This window comes from Marmota flaviventris, chromosome 20 (genome assembly GCF_047511675.1).
Source record: "Marmota flaviventris isolate mMarFla1 chromosome 20, mMarFla1.hap1, whole genome shotgun sequence".
NCBI classification, from domain to species: Eukaryota; Metazoa; Chordata; class Mammalia; order Rodentia; family Sciuridae; genus Marmota; species Marmota flaviventris.
Window position 1 is genome coordinate 17,657,789 of NC_092517.1, and position 23,875 is coordinate 17,681,663.

Below are 23,875 nucleotides of genomic sequence, written 5' to 3' on the forward strand. Positions count from 1 at the left end.
GGCAATGTCTGGAGATGGCTTTGGTTGTCCCCACTGGGAGAGGCTCTCCCCTGGCACCCGGTGGTATTCTGCGAAACATCCCGTGAGGCAGGGATAATAAAGAAGGACCTGTCCCCAAGTGTCACTAGCACCAGGGATGAGAAACTGCCCTTGGTAAAGCCCTGAGCACATATAATGGCTTTGTTAATATATTAAAGCCATTTAATATTACAAATTCAGTATCACTTGCTACGTAATGACTCTCTGAGGAATGACTGGCCAGATAATCCAATGAGTGAAATATGGGTTCATGATCATCCGCCGTCTATCTTGACTCCCGGGTTGTTTTTTTTTTTTTTTTTTTTTAATAATAAAGTTATAAAAACAAAGACCTGGGGAGACCAGCACAGAATGGCTGACTTCCACTACTGTCACGAAATAGGTCTTCGAAAGAAAGCCACCAGCTACTGTAATTGTTGCTTCATAAAGTAAAGGAGCTGGGCGCGGTGGCACACGCCTGTCATCCCAGCAGCTCAGGAGGCTGAGGCAGGAGGATCGCAAATTGGAGGCCAGCCTCGGCCACTTAGCAAGGCGATAAGCAACTCAGTGAGACCCTGTCTCTCCACAAAATGCAAAACAGGGCTGGGGAGGGGGCTCAGTGGTCGAGTGCCCCTGAGTTCAATCCCCACCCCAAAAAGTAAAGGATATTTTTACAATAAAAATATAATGATATTCATAGTAAAATTTAAGTAGGAAGAATAGTGCCAGTCAGAGGATTGCGCATTGGAGGCCAGCCTCAGCAAAAGCAATTATTATTATTAGCACAGCAGCCAGGAGTGACGGTAAGCTGGGAAAAAAGTCCACTTCAGCCAAACGGGGACCACTGCCCACCAACCTGGAACCTCCCATCGAGACCACAGACTCCTGGGGGGAGGCTTTGGAAGGCTGCCGCCCACCCCCACCGCCCAGCCCTACCTTGTACCCCAGGGAGAGCAGAGTTTCCGTCTTGGAGGTCCAGCTCCACTTGTGGACGATGTAGCCCTTGTGGTCATTGGTGGTCCCGCCTTCATCATCGAAGACCAAGACGTACGGGGAGCTGGGAGAGACCCTGGAGTGAGAAGCCGCTGCCAGACCCCGCCCCAGGCTGATGCCAGCTTCATGTCCCCTGCCTAGGATGTTCTGAGGTCCCTTGGCACCTGTTGAGGCTCTGGGGGGGTTCTGTAGGAAGCGCCATTCTGAGGAGGATTGGCAGCATCAGGCCAAACCCCAAGAGGGAGAAAATGAAATTTGTGCTCTGAACATGTATGATAACAGGCATCAAAATGGGAACCGGCACACCTAGAATATGGGGATAACTCATTCCTTTTAAGAACCGTTCCTTGCGTGGTGCACGCCTATAATGACAGCGGCTTGGGAGGCTGAGGCAGGAGGATCGCGAGTTGGAGGCCAGCCTCAGCAAAAGCAAGACACTGATCAACCTAGTGAGACCCTGTCTCTCAAGAAAATACAAAATAGGGCTGGGGATGGGGCTCAGTGGTCGAGTGCCCCTGAGTTCACTCCCTAATACCCTCCTTCCAGCAAAAAAAGAACAGTTCCCATGGAAAGTCACACAAACATCAACCTCTGGCTGGGGAAAAATATGTGCTTCTCTTAAGAGACACACAAAAGTGCTGTGCATGCCTCTCCTTCACCCGTTCCTGATACAAGATGCTTTTCACCACTAAAGGATTCTTCCGGAAGCCAGGCATGGTGGTGCACGGCTGAGATCCTAGCAACTTGGGAGGCTGAGGCAGGGGGGGATCGTAAGTTCAAGGCCAGCCTCTGCAACTCGGTGAAACCCTTCTCAAAATAACACGGCCTGGTGGTAGAAGGCCCCTGGGTTCAATCCCCAGCATGCAGGAAAAGGAAGGAAGGAAGGAAGGAAGGATTCTAGAAGAACTGTCACCAACAATCAAGATCTCAGTGATCTGGTGCCTGGTGGAGGAGGACTTGGGGAGCAGCCCTTCTCATTGGCTGTACCTGGGACCCAGCCGACGAGGGCGAGGCTTCCCATGGCTGTGTTCCTGCAGACATAGCCGGGGCCCTGCCTCGATACCTCCCTGGACCTCTGAACACCACCTGTCCTCCCTTAAGAGGGACTCTCGGTCACCACTTCAGTGCCCCCCACTACCCCAAGGGGCTGGGACCCCCCCCCCGCCCACTTACCAGGACTTTGCGTTATAGTGGACGTAGCCGTGGCCTTCGGCGCTGAACAGGGCCAGAAAGGGGAAGTTAGGTGTGTCACTAAAAAGACAGGTGATGGTTCTGGCCCGGCAGCAGGTCGGGATCTGACACATGGCGATGTTTCCAGAAGGATAGCTGGCGGGAAGGGTCAAGGACAACTAGAGCAGAAGCTTCCGTTCTCTTCGCCAGGGCCCCAGGCTCGCAAATCTACACGTCCCCTACCTGGTGCCTCATTCCCTGGCTTCAAGAGCTCGTCTGCACTTTGCATATGGCACGACCACAGGATTCCGGAGACCACCCAGGGCCCCGGGAGTTTCCCTGAATCTTCTTGCCGTCCACCTTGTGGTGGATGGTCTTGTCGCCGTCTCACACAGAAGAGTTTCCTGGGCTTCACGGGTTTGGGGGACATGGAACTTTCAGTGCTAACACCAGTCAAGTCCCGGGAAACCAAGGACCAAGGTCATTCTACTGATGGGGAGTCCACGCTGTAGAAAATGACCTGTTCCATGTCACACCCCAAGGAAATCGGTGGCAGAGCCAGGATCTGATCTCTGGAGCCATTTAGTTCTGCCAAGCTGCCTCCGATCTAGGAGAAAGAGTGATTTTCCCTGTCGATTTCCCGCCAAAGAGGCCCCCAGAAGCCTTAGTCCTGACCGGGGAGGACGCGATGTTGGTGGCTACAGTCTGGCGTGCAGGGGTTTCAGAAGTGGTACCCTGGACACTTCAGTGATTGGCACTGGGATCTACTCTCCTAAATAATTCCAGTCAGCTGAAAAATGAAGAAGGTAACAGATAGAAATAATAATAATAATAATAATAATAATTGTTGAGAGCCACAGCCGAAGGGGCCCCAGCAAACTTCCAGCTGCCAGCAATCCAGCTGCCGGCTGATGATTGGCTCACAGCGGCCCCAGCAACATCTAGCTGATTGGCTCCTCTGCGGTGATGCTCATTGGACTGTTTCCCTGCCCTTTCAGACCACGGAGCTGCTCATTGGGGGACTTTTTGGCTCTGCCCACGTGACCCAGCCAATCGGCCTCAAGAGCAGGAGGATTGTGGGAGGTGGGGAGAAGCTTGTGGGGGGGAGAGACAGGCTTGTGGAAAGCCGGTGGTGGCAGTTGAGGCTCTGAGGGGTTTTTCCTGAGATGCTGTTTGTTTGGCGTGTGTGGTTCTAAAAATAAAGTTAGTTTCTTTTGACAAGTGGCTCCTGATTGTGCCCAGCCAGACTGCGGCATTTGGTGGCTCGCACGGGGAGCGACTGAGGGTAAGTGAACTGCTCGCCCCTGAGGGCAGGGCGAGAGGATGGGTAGCCATTTTAAGATTCTTCTTTTGTTATTTTGTTTCACTTTTGTTTTAAGTTGCCTGTCCCTGGAGATGAGTGAGACGGAAGAAAAACCGCTCACATCTGAGGAAAAACTATTTACGTCTGAGGAACAGATAGGGAGAAAGGACGGATGCACATGTCAGGAGGATAGAAAGGCTATAATGACTTTTTGTTGTTCCCTTTTTATTTCATTCTGTCTCGGTTTTGTTTGGCGTCATCTTGTTGGGTTGTATTATAGTAGAAATACGGGATCAGAAATTAGTAAAAAACAAACTGAAAGAGTGTTAAGTAAATTGTTAGAGGAAGGAGGCATCTCAGTAAAATCAAGAACAGTCAGGGCATACGTTGATACAATACAAAAATGTAGCCCATGGCTTTTTAAGGAGGAGTTGTTAAATATATCACAATGGAACCATCATGGTGAAGATTTAAAAAGAATAGAAAAGAAAAGCCCAGGGACTCTGCCAGTTGGCACATTGCCATTGTGGACGTTCGTATCTTGTTTGCTTAGTCCAAAGCCTTCAGTTCAGACAATGGTAGAGGAAGGAGAAGACATAATGATTCAAGTAAAAGAGAAGGCCTCTCAAGTTAGTCAGACAGAGAAAGAAAGTGTAAAACAGAAAAAGCCATCAGGGGGAAAGTTACAACAGGAGATCGCTACTAACACCTTTCTATCACCAGAGGACGTAAGTGTCCAACTAACAAGGCCACCTCCATATGCTGGGAGGTCCCCAACCCCCGCAGTTGATAGTTGGGATCCTGAGACAAGATCTCAAATATTAACATGCCCTGTATTTGAGGCAGGAGGGCAGCGATTTTACCAAGTTTTAAATTTCAAAACAGTGAAGCAGCTAAAAGAGGCTGTAACAACCTATGGTCCTCAAGCACCCTTCACTGTAAGCTTGGTCGAATCCATTAACAACTTGAACATGACGCCAGCAGATTGGGCTAATATGTGTAAAGCTGTGCTAAATGGAGGACAATACCTGTTATGGAAGGTTGCCAATGAGGAATTTTGCAAGGAGACGGCTAGGCGAAATGCAGCAGCTGGTTATCCTCAGAGAAATCTAGATATGTTGTTAGGAAAGGGACCTTATGAGGATCAGCAGCAACAAATTGCATATGATCCTGGCGTATACGCACAAATTGCTGCAGATGCAATTAAGGCATGGAAGACTTTACAAGGACATGGAGGTTTACAAGGTCAATTATCTAAGGTAATACAAGGAGCTAATGAACCTTATGCTGAATTTGTAGATAGGCTTATTCAAACAGCTACCAGAGTTTTTGGGAATACAGAACAAGCAATGCCATTACTAAAACACCTGGCTTATGAGCAAGCGAATCGTTGGTGCAGAGATATCATTAGACCATGGAAACATGAAGATTTAAACACATATATTAAATTATGTAGAGACATTAATGAACAAGAGCAAGTCGTGGCAGCTGCAGTAAAACAGGCTTTAGATGCCAGAGACATTAATGAACAAGGGCAAATTGTGGCAGCTGCAGTAAAACAGGCTTTAGATGCCAGGCCAAGAACATGCTACAATTGTGAACAAACAGGACATTTTAAAAGGAATTGCCCCATTGGAGGAGGGTTTAACAAAACTAGGTATCCAAGGAGTAGAATACCAGGTATTTGCCCACGATGCCGTAGAGGGAGACATTGGGCTAATGAATGCCGTTCTCAAACCACCATAGAGGGTACTCCATTATCAAAAAACGAACAAGGACCAGGTGTTTATCCACGATATCGTGGAGAAAGGCATCAGGCTCCATTGCCAAAAAATGGACAAGGGGGCCCAATGCTCCGGGGCCCAAAACCACAAATATACGGAGCACTGGAGGAACCCAGCAACCCCATCAGGGTAGTGCCCAGGACACATTGTCCATCAGATCCCTCATCAGACAAACCAGAGGGAGCGCAGGGTTGGACATCTGCGCCTCCGCCAGAGCAGTACTAACTCCAGAGATGGGAGTTCAAATCATTCCCACAGGGGTGAAAGGACCTCTTCCCAAAGGAACAGTAGGCTTATTATTGGGACGCAGCTCTTCTACTCTAAAAGGACTTATGATAAGTCCTGGGGTAATTGATCCCGATTATGAAGGTGAAATAAAAATTATAGCCAGTTCTCCAAAGGGTATATCAGTAATTTCACCAGGAGATAGAATAGCACAGTTACTAATAATACCCAGCCTACATGATAAATTTTCCAGTCGTACTGTAGAAAGAGGTTCCAAGGGATTAGGTTCCACAGGTGTAGATTGGGCTATGCTTTCTTTAAATTTAGATTCTCGCCCCATGCTAAAACTAAATATTCAAGGACATGAATTTAATGGGCTACTGGATACAGGTGCAGACCTTAGCATCATCTCTCGTCAAGAATGGCCAAAACATTGGCCATTACAACAAGCCACTCAAACGCTTCGAGGCCTAGGAGTGGCGACTAATCCCCATAGAAGTGCAATGGTATTAGATTGGAAGGATCCTGAAGGATGTGAAGGAACTATACAGCCATATGTATTGGATCATCTTCCCGTAAATTTATGGGGACGAGATGTCCTAGATCAATTAGGTTTGACATTAACAAATAACATCAACCAAAATGCACCCACTATTATGACTAGACAAGGTTTTAGGAAAGGAAAAAGATTAGAAAAACAAGAACAAGGTATAGCAGCACCAATACAAATAGATCAAGGAACAGACAGACATGGGTTGGATTTTCAGAAAGGGCCACTGAGACAATAAAAATTACTTGGAAATCAGAAAGACCAGTGTGGGTTCCTCAGTGGCCCCTGACTAAAGAAAAGATACAAGCAGCCCATGACCTGGTCAAACAACAATTAGCAGAAGGACATATACAACCTTCTGTATCTCCCCATAATACTCCCATTTTTGTCATCAAAAAGAAATCTGGTAAATGGAGATTATTGCAAGATTTAAGAGCCATTAATAATGAGATGGTTATTCTGGGACCTGCTCAATCGGGGATTCCTCAATTGTCTGCTTTGCCAAAAACCTGGTATGTTTTAGCTATAGATATTAAAGATTGTTTTTTTTCAATTCCAATTCATCCTGAGGATAGTCCACGTTTTGCATTTACTATCCCTGCACTGAATCATGAAGGTCCTGATCAGAGATATGAATGGAAAGTACTCCCCCAAGGGATGGCTAACAGCCCAACTATGTGTCAAATTTATGTTAACAAAGCAATCCAGCCACTTAGAAATCAAAATTCTGAACTACAAATATTTCACTATATGGATGATGTATTATTAGCACACAAAGATAAAAACACATTGCTAGAATGTTATGCCACACTTACAAACTTATTAAAAAATTATAATCTAGAGATAGCAATAGATAAAGTACAATTAAATTTTCCAATTAATTATTTAGGAGTTCTATTATCCTCAACCATGGTCCGTCCACCAAAAATTCAAATACGAGTAGATCAACTCAAATCACTTAATGACTTTCAAAAGTTATTAGGAGACATAAATTGGATAAGGCCTTATTTAGGTATACCAACAGGAGAGTTGGGACCTTTATTTGATATCCTAAAAGGTCCATCAGATCCAAATTCACCCCGAATGTTAACGCCTGAAGCAAGAAAGGCATTAAAAATCATTGAAACATATATGGAAAATATGCATTTGGATAGAATTGATATAAGTTTGCCTTTATTATTTATTGTACTACCAACAAAAAATATTCCTACAGGAGTATTTTGGCAAGAAGGTCCATTATTATGGATACATTTATCTTATTCTCCTAACACTATTCTTACTAGGTATCCTGAGGCTGTAGGACAATTAATACTCAAAGGAATAAAAGCAGCAAAGGGAGTGTTTGGAATTTCTCCCAATAAAATTATTACTCCATATACTATGAATCAAATTGATGAGTTAGCTAATGAGTTAAATACTTGGGCAATAATCATGTGCAAATCTAATGTTTCATTTGATAACCACTTACCATCTAATCCTTTATTGTCTTTTTGGTCATTGCATCCTGTAATTTTTCCAAAAATGACAAGAAAAACACCTATCATGAATGCTCCAAATATATTCACTGATGGGTCAAATAATGGTACAGCAGCAGTAGTTACCCCTGATCAAACTTTTACATTTTTAGTACCCAAACAATCAGCTCAAAAGGTAGAGCTTAATGCAGTTTTACAAGCTTTTTTGATGTTTAAAGATTCTGTATTTAATTTATTTTCTGATAGTCAGTATGTAGTTAATGCTATAGTATCTCTTGAAGATGCTGGTAGGATTTCCCCTTCTTCTACTGTTTTCTCTTTGCTTTCCACTATACAAAGTCTAATCTGGGACAGAAAAGATCCATTCTTTATAGGATATATCAGGGCACATACAGGATTGCCTGGAGCCCTTAGTTTGGGCAATGATTTAACAGATAAAACTACACATGACATACATATTTTCTCTACACTAGAAGAAGCTATAAATTTTCATAAAAAGTTCCATGTCAATGCTAATACTTTACAAAAGCGTTTTAAAATAACTAAGGAACAAGCTAGACAAATAATAAAACAATGTCAAAATTGTGTGACCTTTTTACCACAAGTTAATCTTGGAGTCAATCCTAGAGGATTGATACCTAACCATATTTGGCAGATGGACGTCACACACTTGCCAGAATTTGGAAAATTAAAATATTTGCATGTTACAGTTGATACTTCTTCTGGATTTTTGATGGGCTCCCTTCATGCCGGAGAAAAAACTAAAGATGTTATAGCTCATTGCTTACAAAATTTTGCCACTGTGGGTGTTCCAAAACAGTTAAAAACAGATAATGCCCCTGGTTATACTTCTACCTCTTTTAAACAATTTTGCTCAACATTTGGCATTACTCATATAACAGGAATCCCATACAATCCACAGGGACAAGGCATAGTTGAAAGAGCTCATCAAACTATTAAAATGTACTTATTAAATCAAAAAGAAGGAATTGGGAAGGGGTATATATTCCCCAAAGATAAACTTAAAATAACCCTTTTTACTCTAAACTTTTTAAATTTGGATTCATCAGGACTTAGTGCTGCGGAAAGGCATATGTGTCCAAAAAATGTACATAAGCCCAAGGTACTTTGGAAGGATATTCTAACAGGACAATGGAAAGGTCCTGACCCAGTAATTGTCTGGAGTCGGGGGTCTGTTTGTGTGTTTCCACAGGGAGAACAGCAGCCGATTTGGATTCCAGAGAGATTAACCAAAGTCCTGACCCAGTGATTGTCTGGAGTCGGGGGTCTGTTTATGTGTTTCCACAGGGAGAACAGCAGCCGATTTGGATTCCAGAAAGATTAACTAAAGCGATTTCTACAGACCAAAAAGAAGATGATTTGGCTCAAATCCATAACAACTGATATCCAAAACTCCAGTTTGGCTATTCTTACATCTGCAACAGAACCAGGATGCTTTTTTCAATATCTATTTTATTATTGCCCTTTGCCATATCATGAAGTTCTATTTTGTTTTTTGAGCTCATACAGACCTAGGTTAATGTTTTGCTGATCAGTTCTATTTTTTGACTATAGAGTTTTTAAACATTGCAATGGAGATTTCACCTGTAAAAAGTTATAAGGCCTTTACTATAATGTTATGTGTTGTATGTATTATGTTATGTGTGCACACTTGTGTTTTGTGTTATATGTTTGAATGTCCATATATCATATATGATGAGCGCTCATGATAAAATGGATCCAAATATTTTTTTTTCACGTGATTTATATGGTTTAATTTATATTGGGTAAACAACTGTTGAGGATTGTTTTAATATGTAAACAAAAAAGAAGGTTAACAGATCTGTTTGTTTACTTTCACCTTTCCTTTTCATTATATTTAATAATTCTCTTAAAGATAATGTAAATTGTTAAGAAAATTGTTTTCTTTTAGTGCCTTCTGTAATGTTACATAATTTTTTCTTTAGCCATTATTGCCAGAATTCCTATCTTCATCCCAGTGCCGGTGAAGACAATGTAAATTGTTAAGAAAATTGTTTTCTTTTAGTGCCTTCTGTAATGTTACATAATTTTTTCTTTAGCCATTATTGCCAGAATTCCTATCTTCATCCCAGTGCTGGTGAAGTCAAAGATAAAACCAATCTACACCTTCTACAATAGCCATCACTGAACTGCTTGCAGAACTTGCCTGGACACATTGTGAGCTCACCTGTATGCATTTTGAACTATCTGTTGGTGCAGCGACTTGTGGTAGTGTTGGGGTATTTTTGCTGATGATGTCACCGGTGGTACAATTTTTCAAAGGAGCCCTCAATTGGCTTAATGTCATGACATTTTGCATCCTCCTCTACTAGTGATGGTCTAAAATTTGGGGGCCAACAGAGGTGAGGCAAAGAACCTCACCCCCCCACTGGTGCAAAGGCCTATCCACAAGTATGGCTGTATGCTGGACCGGTAGTCAGTGACGGGTATGATCCAATTGCAGTGGTATCAACCTAAGACAGGAGGCTGACGCCTAGAGGTCAGTTCATCCGATGACGGGTAAGGACCATATGTTGAATTGGACTGCCTAACAGGCACGGTCCCTAAGCCACATGCTTGTTGTTTAAACAGAGAGGGGGAGATGTTGAGAGCCACAGCCGAAGGGGCCCCAGCAAACTTCCAGCTGCCAGCAATCCAGCTGCCGGCTGATGATTGGCTCACAGCGGCCCCAGCAACATCTAGCTGATTGGCTCCTTGGCCCCAGCAACATCTAGCTGATTGGCTCCTCTGCGGTGATGCTCATTGGACTGTTTCCCTGCCCTTTCAGACCACGGAGCTGCTCATTGGGGGACTTTTTGGCTCTGCCCACGTGACCCAGCCAATCGGCCTCAAGAGCAGGAGGATTGTGGGAGGTGGGGAGAAGCTTGTGGGGGGGAGAGACAGGCTTGTGGAAAGCCGGTGGTGGCAGTTGAGGCTCTGAGGGGTTTTTCCTGAGATGCTGTTTGTTTGGCGTGTTTGGTTCTAAAAATAAAGTTAGTTTCTTTTGACAAGTGGCTCCTGATTGTGCCCAGCCAGACTGCGGCAAATAATAATAATAATAAAATAACCTAAGAGAAATCCTGGAGCTGAATGTACTGAAATAAAAAATTCACTAAACAGATTCAACAGCAGGTTAGAAGTACTAGAAGAAAAAAAAAACATTGTATTCAAAGATAAGTCCGTTAAAATTATCCAGAAGAATGGGTAGCAGAAAGAAAAGAGAATTTTAAAAAAGTGATTAAGCCACAGTGGCCTCTTGGAGGCCATCCAGCGTACCAACACATGCGTAATGGTCCCCTGACGAAGCTAGAGAGAGAAGAAAGAAAGAGTAGTTGAAGAAATAATGGCTGACGCTCCTCTAATTTGATGAAAGGCATGAATCTACATATCCCAACTTCAAGAGGATCAATTCAACGGTCTTTCACACTGAAACACATTTCAATTAAACCATCCAAAGAAAAAAGCAGAGAATCTTGAAAATAGCAAGAGGAAAGAGACTCACGTAAGAGGGAACTTCAAGAAGATCAATAGCTGGTTTCGCAACAAAAATCTAAAATTGAGTATTCCTGTATTTTCTGTTGAAATTTTTCCTTTTGAAACATGGTTTGAATGATAGATAATAAAGCAACAATTACCCATCTGTTAACGGGCAGAGAGTGCACCTATGAAGGTGTAGTTTCTGATAACAACGATTTAAAAGGGAGGGATGGAGCTATTTAGGAACAAGAGTTTTATATACTATTGAGGGTTTTTGTTAATTCAAACGATTTTATCAATTGTAGTACCCGTTTCCTAGGGCTATCATACCAAAGTGCCACAAAGTTCCAGATAGACGTAAATTTTAAGGATACACTATTAAATCCACTATCAAGGTAACCACTAAGAAAATAAGTATATGAGGAAAAGGAAATTGGAAGTGAATCAAAACGGCATGCTACAAAAAAAAAAAAATCAAATACAACAGAGCCAATGATGGAGGGAAAAAAAGACGTAAGATATGTAGAAAACCAGTAGCAGAGTGGCAGACTTAAGTGCTTCCGAACTGGAAACTACTTTAAATGTAAGTGGACTAAACTCTCCAACCAAAGGGCAGTGACTGGCAGAATGTGTTTAAAAAAAAAAAAATGTCGCAACTCTATGAGGTTGACTCCATTTAGATCCAAAGACACAACTTGGGTGAACGTGAAATGATGGACAAAGGACCAAGAGAGAATACGAGTGGCTATACTGATAGTACACAAAACAGACTTCAGGTCCAACATTTTTACAAGTGACAAAAAAAGAACACTACAGATTCAGAGAAGGGTCAATATCTCAAGAATGTTTAACATCGTAGATAAATACACACCTTTTTGTTTTTCAGATATATGAAGCACATTAACAGAATTAAAGAAGTAGCTTTGTCATAATAGTTGGAGACATCACTGTCTCACCTTCTGTAATAGGTAGACAGAACATTGATCAGGTATTAGAGGACTTGAACACAGTGTCAAATCACAGACCTAACAGGAAACGTACAGGACGCTGTAGCAGAACCCACATTCTCAAGTTGACCAGAGTCAATTCTCTGGAGTGGGCAATACATGAGCCACAAAATAAGTCTCAATAAATTAAAAAAAAATTTTTTTCTGGTTGTTGATAGACTTTATTTATTTATATGTGGTGCTGAGAATCGAACTCAGTGCCTCACACATGACAGGCAAGTGAGCTACCACTGAGTCCCAGCCCCCCAATAAATTTTTAAAAGATTGAAACCAGAGAAAGTATCTTCCTGGATCACAATTGGGTGAAACTGGAAATCATTAACAGAAGGAAACCTGTAACCCTCCTAAAACGTGTGGAAATTGACCAACGCACTTTTAAACAACCAGTGGATCAAGAAGTCACGAGGGAAATTGGAAGATCCTTTGAGATGGGTGAAAACAGACACGACATATCAAAACTAAGGGGGAGAGAGAAACCAGGGCTCAGAGCCAAGTTCACAGCTCTAGATACCCACCCTGAAGGAGAAGATCTCAGTCAATCGAACGGCACCTTCTACCTTCAGGAACCAGGAGAGGAAGAGTGGACTAAGCAAAGCTCTCAGAAGGAAGGGAGTAGGGAAGATCAGGGCGGAGAAAGATGAAACAGAGAACAGAAAAACAGAAACACAAACCCAAAGGTTGGTTCTTTGACAAGATCAGTAAAACTCCCAAGAGATCGAGAAAAAAAAAAAACCCTCAAATTCCTAAAGTAAGAAATTACAGTGTGATAGTTCTATTAACCTTACAGATATATGTTTTAAAAATCATTTAAAAATATATTCTTAAAACAATTATAAAAATATTTTTTTAAAAGAATTAAAAAAAAATAATATGAATAACTACGGAAAAATATTAGGTGACAAGATGAACCAAATTCCTGAAAACATACATAAACTACCAAATGTAACTCAAAAAGAATCAGAAAATCTGATTAGACCTGGAACAAGTAAAGAGAGTAAGTCATTCGATTAAAAAAATGATGATAATAACAAAGAAAAGCCCATGACCAGAAGGTTTCACTGGTGAATCCCACCAGACATTTAAAGAAGACTTAACACCAATTCTACCCAAATGCTTTCCCCTCAAAATAGAGTTGACCTGAACCCTTCTCCTGACTCATCCCGGGAGGCCAGTGTTATACTGATACCGAAGTCAGACAAAGACGTACACCTAGAGACCAACATCCCCTGTGAATGCACACAGAGAAAATCTCAACGAAATCCCAGCCGATCAAGTTCGATAACATATTAAAAGAGGCTTTGCCCCCAAACCAGCGGAGTTAGTCCCAGGAATGCAAGGATGGTTTAACACACAGAAGTCCATGTGACACACCGCGGTGACAGATCACACAGGAGAAACGTGGTCATTTTAATGGAGGAAGAGAAAGCATCTGACCAAATCCAACACTTTTTCATAATAAAAGCTCCAGACCCACTCGGGGTAGAAGGGAATGCCTCTAGACAATAAAGGCCATTTTCATGAAATACAACTAATATCATACTCAGGGGTAAAGAAAGGACCGGGCTTCCTCTAAGATCAAAAACAAGGCAAGGAGGTCTGCTGGGATGGTTCAGATAGGAGGTGTTCTGCAAAAGCTCGTGTGTGAGGCAGCACAGGGATTTTCAGGGGTGAAATCATTAGATTATCAGAGGCGTGACTTGATGGGTGGATTAACCCACTGACGTGGACTAACGGGGTGGTAAACGTAGGCAGGTGGGGTGTGGCTGGAGGGAGTAGGGCACTGGGGCCGTGACTTTGGGGTTTATAGTCTGTCCCTGGTGGACATGTCCTACCGCTTCCCTCTGCCACAGGTTTCTGCCACAGTGTTCTGTGGCCCAGAGCCACAGAGTCAGCTGACCACAGACTGAACCTCTGAAACTGCGAGTCAAAATGAACTTTTCCTCCTCTATGTCGTTTCATTTGTTTCTTTTTTTGGTACTGGGGACTGAGCCCCCTCCCCAGCCCTATTTTGTGTTTATTTAGAGACAGGGTCTAGCTGAGTTGCCCAGTGCTTGCTAAATTGCTGAGGCTGGCTCTGAACTCGCCATCCTCCTGCCTCAGACTCCTGATGGCCTCTATATTTTTTTTATCAGGTCTTTTGGTCACAAATATGAAAAAGTTGACAGAAACACCTGCTTTCAGCACCTCACTAAACATTGTACTGGGGGTGCCGGCCACAGTCACATTAGGTAACCAAAAGAAATTTAAAAAAAACCTCAAGTTTCTCAAGATTGGAAAAGTCGTAAGTGATCTTTGTTTGCACATGACATGACCAAAGGTTTAAAAAAAAATCTTACAGGATCCTCCATGAAAAAGCAGAACTACTAAATGAACTCAGCAAAGTTGCAGGACCAACACACGAAGATTGGTTGCCCCCCATCATGATGGGGTGCCTGTCCTTCTATTTAAGTCTTCTTTAACTCAGCAATAATTTGTAATTTTCAGCGTACAAGTCTTGTATGTCTTTGGTCATTTATTTCTAAGTATTTCCTTTTTCTTGATGCTGTTAATCCAGCAATATCACCTCTTTTTATTGCTGGTGTTTACGGATTGGAAGACTGAATATTGTTCATGGAAGTGTTCCTCAAGGGTCTACAGAATCAGAGCAAATCCTCTGAAAATCTCATGGGCCCCTTTAGCGTAAGAAAACCTGACCCTGAAATTCATGTGCGACTGCAAGGGACCCCCCACGAAAAATGATAAATTTTGGAAAAAGAACAACAAAGTATAGGGATTCACGCTTGTTGATTTTAAAACTAGCCACAAAAATCTTCAATAATTAAAATAGTGTGATATTGGTATAAAGCTAGATATAGATTAGGTCCATGGATTAGAATTGACAGACTAAAAATAAAACTTTCTGTTTAGAATAAATTGAATTCTTTTTTTTTTTTTTGGGTGCTGGGGATTGAACCCAGGGCCTTGTGCATGCGAGGCAGGCACTCTACCAACTGAGCTAGATCCCCAGCCCTAAAATCAAATGGATTCTAACAAGAGGGGCCAGACCATTCGCTGGGGACAAACGGTGTTGGGACAACTGGCTATCCAGAGGCGAGAGAAGGAAATTGGATGTGAGCTCACACCACTTGCAAAAATCAACTTGAAATACAGCGAAGACCGAAGTGGAAGAACTGTGACTCTCAAACTCTTAGGAGACACTGTAGGGGTGAATCTTGATGGTTTGGGGTTTGGCGACGGTTTCTAAAATGTTAATCCAATGACATCAGCAGCAAAAAAGTGACTTCATCAGAATTAATGATAGGGGGCTGAGGCTCGCTTGATATCCTGGGGACCCAGGATAGGGTTCGTGAGGGCCCCGGGTTCAGCCCCCAGCACCGCCCCCCAATAAAACTATTCATCTACCAAAGGGTGACGTCAAGAGAATGGAGAGGCACTTCAAGGTCTCAGGGAAATGTTTTCAGGTCGTAGATAAGAGGATGGATGTACAGTATTGTTTCTTTTGCTGAGAAGAAGCTTTTGGGTTGATTCCATCCCATTTACTGATTCTTGGTTTTAATTCTTGCGCTATAGGGTCTTATTAAGGAAGTCGGGGCCTAGTCCCACGTGATGGAGATTGGGACCCACTTTTTCTTCTGTTAGGCGCAGGGTCTCTGTCCTAATCCGAGGTCCCTGATCCACTTTGAGTTGGGTTCTGTGCATGGTGACAGACGGGGGCTCAATTCCATTTTGCTGCATGTGGATTCCCAGTTTTCCCAGCGCCATTTGTTGAAGACGCGTCTTTTGCTCCAGTAGGTTCGGGGTCGTGTGAACCCTGGCCATGGATGACCTCCTCATCTTCTAATCACGGACACAGAGCGAGGCACCGAGACGAAGTCACGAGTCCAGAGTCACCCAGAAAGACTGAACCCAGAGCTCAGACCACTGGTGACTCCCAGAGGAAAAAATCTGCCTCATTGCCGGGATGGGGTCCCTGTTGGAGTGTGTCACCTGAGCCAGCTGCAATGAGCCAAAGACTTGGTGGGGGCCTCAGAATTTGGGAACAGGTGAGAGAATAAAGATTGCAGCTCCCCCTCTCCCAGGTCACCCCGAGGGAACCTGCCTCTCGAGGCACAGACCCGCCTCTCGAGGGTCTCCGGGGGACACTGCTGTTCAATGCAGTGAGGGGTCGGGAACAGGGGGAATGGGGAGCCCCAGATCCCATCAGAGGCAGCTGCCCTCAAGAAGAAGTTTGCCACGCTGGGAAAACCTGAGGGTGCCCCCGAGGCAGGGCTGAGGGGACAGTGACAATCGATTCATCTGCAGCCAGAGAAAGGAGCCTTCTTTCTTGGGGCCCTTAAATCCCGAATTCCCAGTTGAGAGGAGGCCAGACCAAGTGAGGGGGTTGTTCCCAGGGAGCCAGGGGGGCAGCTTGTCCCCTGTGCCAGGAGCCGAGATGGCTCAGAGCCCTGCCCTCTCCTCCAAGGAGGGCACCCGGGTCCCCAGCGAGTTCCTGATGAAGCTGTGGTCCCCCCGCGGCCTCCCACCCTGTGGCTCTGCAGAATGGAATGATCCTAAAGGCACCAAGATGGTGCCTGAGGGAGGGCCCTAAATCCAGGCCAGGGAGCCCTCTCTGGTTTGAGGCTTTGCCACCAGATTCCTTTCGTGACAAGTAGTAGGTCGCACCACCCCTTGGGTGTGCCACACGCCCCTGATACTCGGTGCCCATCTGTGAATAAAGTAACCCTGCTCACTCCACCCTGAGGTACAGTCCCCTCCCAGGACTGGCCATCCAGAGAGAGGTGGCTTTTCAAAGTGTGTGGTCTTCTAAATCTGGAGCTCTGGACCCGGGTCCCTCAGCAGGCCTGGGGGGACGCTGGGTGTCCTGCACCGTGGGCCAGGCCTGGAGCATCGGGGTGAGGCTCAGACTCTGCAGACGTGGACCTTTGGGGTCCTTCGGGCAGGGATCTGGGGGTTAACCACTGAGACAGGGACAGAGAAGCAAAGAAAGGTCCTCAGCTCTCAGCTGGGACCTGCCTGGGGACAAGAGCCTGCCAGGGACCTGGGGCCTGGCACATGGGGGGCCTCAGCTGGGGCTCCGTCCCCTGGCCCTCTGGAGAGGGAGCTGGACGGACTCTGACCACCCTGGAGGACCACCACGGGCTTCTCGAGTGGAAGTCACCAAGTCACCACGGAGGCTGGGCCAGTCCCCGCGCTCCCTGGGGTTGGGACAGGCCCCAAAGGATATTAAACGAAGGAGGAGCCGTCGTAGAAGGAGTAGTGCAGCTTGGCGCTCTTCCTGGGCACCTTCCACTCCTGAGAGGGACGCAGCAGGGAGACGGCCTGGGCGGGGGCCTGGTGCGGGAAGGGCGTCGCCACCGGAGCGCACACCCCGTGGGACGGCTGCACCCCGAGCGCCTGCGCGTCCCCCTTGGAGGGGTGCAGGGGCAGCTTGGTGGAGTAGTTGCGGAGGATCATGGGGTAGAAGACGCTCTTGCCTTTCCACGAGGTCCTCTCGGCTTCTCTGCAGCCAAGGAGACCAAAGAATTTTCCAGAAACCGTAGCGCATCCCCAATAATCAAGTGTCCCCAGTATGCGTCCCTGTCCTCGGTATCCTCGGGAGGAACTAGAAGGTGGCAGTCCCCCAACTCCAGCCCTGGACTGACCGCTAGCTGGAGGGTGGGGACAAGGACCTATGGGGTGGGGATGTGCACAGGAGGGGGCTTGGGACACTCTGCTCAGCCCCCACCTCCGTCCTGAGGTCCCGGGAAGAGAGGTTCTTTCCAGAAGGTCATAGTACAAAGGTAAATGGGGGTGGGGGCCGGTAAGCTGCCCATGTCCTGGCCCAGTGACCCCCCAGGGACCTATGTGACTGAGATGTGAATAGATTTTTAAATCCTTTATGGTCTGGCCCCTTGGGATAAATTCTGCATCACTTGCTCAATCGTAAATACTGTGAATCACCTTTGTGAACGTTTTTTGTTTGTGTTGAGAGCTTTCTTTTCCTTTTGGTGGGAGAGCATATGACAAAGTGTGTTAAGAAATTCATGACCACGAAGGGCACCTTGTTGTCTCAGTGACTTGGGAGGCTGAGGCAGGAGGATCGCAGGTTTGAGGCCGGCCTCCGCAACTGAGCGAGGCCCCAAGCCACTTAGAGAGACTCTGTCTCAAAATCCAAAATGAAAAGGGCTGGGGATGTGGCTCCCTGGTTAAGGGCGCCCAGGGGTTCGATCCGTGGTTCCCCCAAAACCACACCAAACCAAAACACTCGGGGGCTTTGGGCCAGGGAGGGTTTTCTGAGAACACCTGTCCCCTCCCCGTCACAGGCACTCACATGAGGCGACACATCTCCTGCAACTTTTCCCGAGCCTCGGGACAGGGGTCAGTGAACTCCACACTTTCAGGAGAGGGTCCCACTGTTCGCTGCGGGGGTGACATACTCGAGTCCTCTGGGATCTTGAGTTTGCCGGGACCTGGAGGCCAAGAGGTTGGGGAGTGGTTTTTAGGACACAGGAGTCACTCGACCTTCAAAGTGGCTTAATGACTTGAGGGTCAGTGACTGAACCTGCCACTAGTGCTTTCAGGGTTCAAAGTTAACAAAGCAGAGACCCCAACAGTCCCCAGCCCGGGAGGGTGGCCCCTGCTCGTCCCTCTCCTAACCCCCGATGTCCCCGCCCTGGACTCCAGCCAGTAGCCAGTGGCTGAGATGCACCAGCTCCTTTTATTTATAAATTAATAATTGGAAAAAGAAAGGGTCACGGTCACGGGGGCGGGGGTGGGCACAAGACAGACAGTCATTGATCCCACAGCCTAATTTGGGGACATCAACCAGGGCCCAGTGGGTTTGGGATCCAACACGTCTGTGGAGACTCTAGTTCCCCCGATGGCTGTGGCCACACGGATCTGAGCCTGGACAGAGGGACTAGCACATCTGTTCCTTTCAATTAGGAGCCCAGGTCTAACCATCCCGCCAAGGGAAGTCGGTAGTCTCCTGTCTTGGCAGCCCCCCGCCACATGCCCCCCACAGAGGGCCCTGAGGTCCTGATGGGGACCCCCCACCTGTTTTCTTCTTGATCTCCTTCCCGGTGGACAGGGAGAAGCTGAGGCACGCGGTGGAAGACTGGTAGATGAGCTGGTAAGGCGAGTTCACACCCATGGCGGACATGTTCCTGAGGGATTCTGGGAGGAGCAGAGGGGGCGTCTTCTTTCCGTTTATTATCTTAATCTTTTTTTTGTTTTTTTTTAGTACTGGGGATTGAACTCAGGGACACTCAACCCCTGAGCCCCATCCTCAGTCCTGTTTTGCATTTTATTTAGAGACAGGGTCTCACTGAGTTGCTTAGGGCCTCGCTTTGGCTGAGGCTGGCTTGGAACTCGCAATCCTCCTGCCTCAGCCTCCGGAGCCACTGGGATGTCAGGTGTGTAGTCTCACGTCCAGCAATGACATATATTTTTTAATGTTTCCCTATAAAAACTTTTAACAGTGAATTTAAAATTTTTTTTAGATGTTGATGGACCTTTATTAGGCGAGTGCTCTACCACTGAGCCACAACCCAAGCCCAACGGGGAGTACTTTTAAGCAATTAAAATGAACACTCGGGGATCTACTAAGCTTAAGATATAAAAGATCGGGGCAGGGGTTGTGGCTCAGTGGTAGAGCGCTCGCCTAGCACGTGCGAGGCCCTGGGTTCGATCCTCAGCACCACATAAATATAAGTAAAGGTATTGTGTCCTAGTACAGCTAAAAAAATATTTTTTAAAAAAAGATGTAAAACATCACTGGAGGAAAGAAAATAAGCCTTCTTTTTAGCTGTCACTGATGTTGGGGACGTGTCACCACTCCTGTGTGTGTAAGAGCTCCATCTCCCCCTCCTGGTGTCCCCAGGCAGCTCCCGGTGGGGACTCTCCAGCCTCCCTGCGGCACCTGAGGACCCCTGAGGCCCCACACCCACCTGCCTGGTCCCTGCCCCTGGCTGGCCGAGGCCTGGGTGCCCACCTCTCACGGCGGGCCCTGCGCTGTAGCCGTTCCTCCCGACGGTGCCGATCAGGTAGTCGAAGGCCGTCTCCTTGGCACTGAGGTGAAGGAGCTGGCTGGCCTCCACGAAGCGCCTGGTGATGTCCATGGGGTTGGCGCCTGCTAAAGGAAGGGTCTGGGCAACACATGTCCCTCCCGCCACAGGCTGCCGCGTGCAGAGCACCTTTTGCAAATGGCCCCGGGAATAAGGGCAGAGTGGACAGACACCCTAAGGTCAGCCCGGGGGTCAAGGAAAGGGTCTCAAGACCCATCAGGGGGTGCTTTATCCTCTGTCCCTGTCACTGTCTCTTCCCACCCACGGGGCTGGATGCGGAGGCTGCAGGCATCTGAATAATGCACCGTCCAGCAGCCTCTACTGCGGAGGCTGCCCTAGTGGTAACCTTGACCTTGGGATGATGCTCTCCCCTGGGAGGCACCTGATGCTTCTGTCTCCCCTGTTGGTGGCTGGACTGGTCCGTTGATGGTCTGGGTTTGCAGACTACCCCACCCGTCGGCCCTGCTGGGGTCCCTGTCCCCACCTCCACAGAGCACCCCAGACTCCTCCCACCAGGACCCCTGGCCACCCATCGTCCCCACTGCTGACCTCCCAATCCGGGTTCTGTGGAGCTGGGGGCCCGGTAGAGGGTGGGAGGACCAGGAGGCAGTGAGGAGGTGCGTTCCCATGTCACCTGCGGCCACCACAGATTTCCTTCTACGTATTTATTGGGTCTCCCAGCGCCTGGGCCCACAGTGTCTGGACTTGGGGGTGGTTCTGAATTGTGTGATGTGTGCACCTCTGTGAGCAGCTCTCCTGGGGTGGGACCAGGTCTCGGGTCAGAATTCGCACCCGTCTCCCTGGCCGCAGCCCGGACGTGGCTCTGCCCCTGTGTCGTGCTCCTGTGTTTGGCTGTGACCTGTCACGTGAATCAGCCGTGGGACTTTCCACCTGTGCTATCAGGTCAGAATTCAAGAAGGTTCAGATTCTGGAACATTCTGGATTTCAGACGCCCCTCTTAGGGACGTTGGGCCTGTCCCTGACCGGGGTGGGCGCGGTGGCCGTGCGTCTGCCCGCCTGGGCCAGAAGGGGGCCTTACCAGAGGCGGACTCGAGCATGGCCTTCATCTTCAGGGTGAGGAGCTCGGTCAGCAGGTGGATGGACTGTCGCTGGAACCTGTGCAGGGTCTCCTGGCCCGTGTGGCGGGCGGGGATGGGAGAGGGGCCAGACAGCTTGGCTGAGCCCGCGACGGTGGGCAGAGTGGACAGCGGGGGTGGAGCCCGGGGCGGCTTCTTCTGGACCAGGGATGGCACCGGGGTGGGTTCCACGGGTGGCACTGGGGGACATCCGAGGCTGACGTCCAGGCCCGGGATGCTGGATGCGGTGGGCACCGCGGGGTCGGTGATGAGCTCCTCCCAGGTGAACTCGAAGATGTTCCTGACGCCCTTGGGGACAGCGATGCCCGCGCCGCGGCACAGGATGAGGAGCTTGGAGACCCGGGCCAGCAGCCTGGGGGCCAAGGCCGTGTACTGCTGGTACAGCTCGCGGTTGCTCTTGTCACTCATGCTGCCCACGTGTGCCCGCTGCTAGGTGACACTGTCCATCTCAGGGGGACACACCTGCCACTGTCAGGACGCAGAGCGCTCCGAGGGGCGCCTGAGAGCAGACGGCCTGATCTACAGAGGAGCCTTGGGGACAGACAGAGTGGCAGGGCTCAAGGGGCCTTTACAGGTCATGGATCCCGAGGTTCCTCCCTAGGAAAGAGAAGGAACCTTGGGTGGGTCCCCCCAGCAGGACCAAGGCTGCCCACCCTCCCGTCTCTCCCTGAAGGGCCTGAGGGTGGTCCCCCAAAGTCTCCCACAGGAGGAGTCTGGGGGCTGGGGACACTCAGGCCCGGGAACAAAGCAAGGCTCCAAGTACCTTTTTGAGAGATCCAAGGGTGGACGCCGTACTTGTGGCCTATTGATAGAAGCCTACGGAAACAGAAGGACATTGCTTTGGCTGTCTCTCCAGAGACGGGAGACAGGGAAGGTCCTGGTCACACATGGGGACAGGCGTGGCACTGTCCAACGTGCACGTCCCAGGGCCGACAGGAAAGCCTGCTGAGAAGGCACTTTCCTAGTTCAGTGACCAGTAAGTTGCGGAGGCTGCCTTTGAACTGGAGATCCTCCTGCCTCAGCCTCTCCAGCTGCTGGGATGACAGGTGGGCACCACCGCGCACGGCTGGTTTATTTATTTTTACTTTGAGACAGGGTCTTGGTAAGTGGCTGAGTTTAGCCTGGAAACTTATGATCCTCCTACCTCAGTTTCCCAAGTCGCGGGAATTGAAGTAGCAGATGGCTGCTCCTGGCCTTGTTAATTTATCCCCAAACCCAACCGTGGGTTGAAGGCAGGGAGCATCGAGAACAATGAACAAAAATCAAAAAATTGCATAGAAAAAATATTCTACCAATACATTTCTTGGGTTTTTGTGTTGGCTTGGCGCTGCTGTGACCAAAATACCCAACAGAGACAGCTTAGAGAAGGGGAAGTGTGTGTTGGCTCATGGGGCCAGGGGTTCAGTCCAGGGTCAGCCAGCTCCATGGCTCTGGGCCCTGGGGAGGCAGAGCATTATGGTGGAGGGGTGTGGGGGGCTTGCTCCTCACCTCAGAGAGGCCGGGAAGCAGAGAGAGCAGGGGAGGGGGCCACAGGAAGACACCCCCCCAGTGACCTACGACCTGCCTACTGTTACCCCCCGTCTGTCCATTCACACCACGATGGCCGACTGGGCCACAGTCTCCCTGTCCAATCGCTTCATCTCCAAACATCTCCTGCGTGGACATTTGGGGATCCCTCGTGTCCCACCTGGAACAGTTTGTAACCAGACCTGGAATTTCATTCATCTGATCCAAATGAATCCCACGATAACGTCCTGGGGTAACGTATCCATCAAAAAATAAGATGACGAGCCAGGCACAGTGGCCTGCCTGTCCCTGCAGTCCCAGCCACAGGGAGGCGGAGGAGGGACGAGCATCTGAACCAAGGGTTCAAGACCAGCGTGAGCATCATAGCTAACCCCTGAGCCCCCTCCCCAGCCCTCTGTACTTTATATTAAGAGACAGGGTCTCGCTGAGTTGCCTAGGGCCTCACTGAGTTGCTGAGGCTGGCCTCCAACTTGTGATCCTCCTGCCTCAGCCTCCCAAGCTGCTGGGATGACAGGTCTGTGCCACCATGCTCGGCCCCTGCCATTCTTGATAGTGCCCTGAGCCATCCAGCCATCCCATTGACCACTCCTCCATGTCACTGCCCAGGTGATCCTCATTCATTTGCTTTTCCAACAGCACCCTCTGCAGCCACCCCAAGTTCCCTGTTCCAGGCCAGCTCCCCGGAGCGCACACGGGCCGTGTTCCGGGAGCAGGTTCAGGGTCACGCACCTGTGCACCCACCAGCAGGAAGAAGGCTTTCCCATCTTTCTCGTCTTGCTCAGGGGGAATCAGAGCTCTGGGACAGGCGTCACCAAGCACGGTCCCCTTTCCAAATAGCATACACCTTCCCCGGGGCCCTCCAGCCGTCTCTGCTCACCCATCAACCACGAAATTCCCAAGGATCCACTGAGCACCCCACAGAGCGCAGCCTAATGTTCTACTGGTTTGCACATCAAGGGGCTCCCGGGTCTGTCTGCTGACCTCCCTGCTTTGCAGACGCGGAAACGTTGTGTGCACAGCACAAAGGAACCACTTAGAGTCTTGGTCATCTGGGCAATCAGCCAGAGGGCCCTGACCCTGACCCTGACCCTGACCCTGACCCTGACCCTGCAGGGTAGATTTTTCATTTCTTTCTTTCCAAGTCAGGACTCAAAGGAACAGAGGACAACGATGAAGACAACCC

The 23,875-nt window shown here is 48.0% G+C and overlaps 1 protein-coding gene across 1 annotated transcript in view; it reads right to left on the bottom strand.

Annotated features, from left to right (window-relative positions):
- The window catches only part of C20H3orf20 (chromosome 20 C3orf20 homolog), a 43,168-nt gene extending 21,595 nt beyond the window's left edge, over positions 1-21,573 (bottom strand). Inside the window, exons 1-7 of the mRNA XM_027931774.2 lie at positions 21,108-21,573; positions 19,996-20,136; positions 19,059-19,178; positions 18,334-18,472; positions 17,248-17,523; positions 2,185-2,337; positions 955-1,075 (exon numbers count right to left, since the gene is read on the bottom strand). Of these exons, the coding sequence (XP_027787575.2) occupies positions 955-1,075; positions 2,185-2,337; positions 17,248-17,523; positions 18,334-18,472; positions 19,059-19,178; positions 19,996-20,136; positions 21,108-21,573 (1,416 nt within the window). The remainder of the gene's footprint in view (positions 1-954; positions 1,076-2,184; positions 2,338-17,247; positions 17,524-18,333; positions 18,473-19,058; positions 19,179-19,995; positions 20,137-21,107) is intronic.
- Between the last annotated feature and the right edge of the window lie 2,302 nt (positions 21,574-23,875).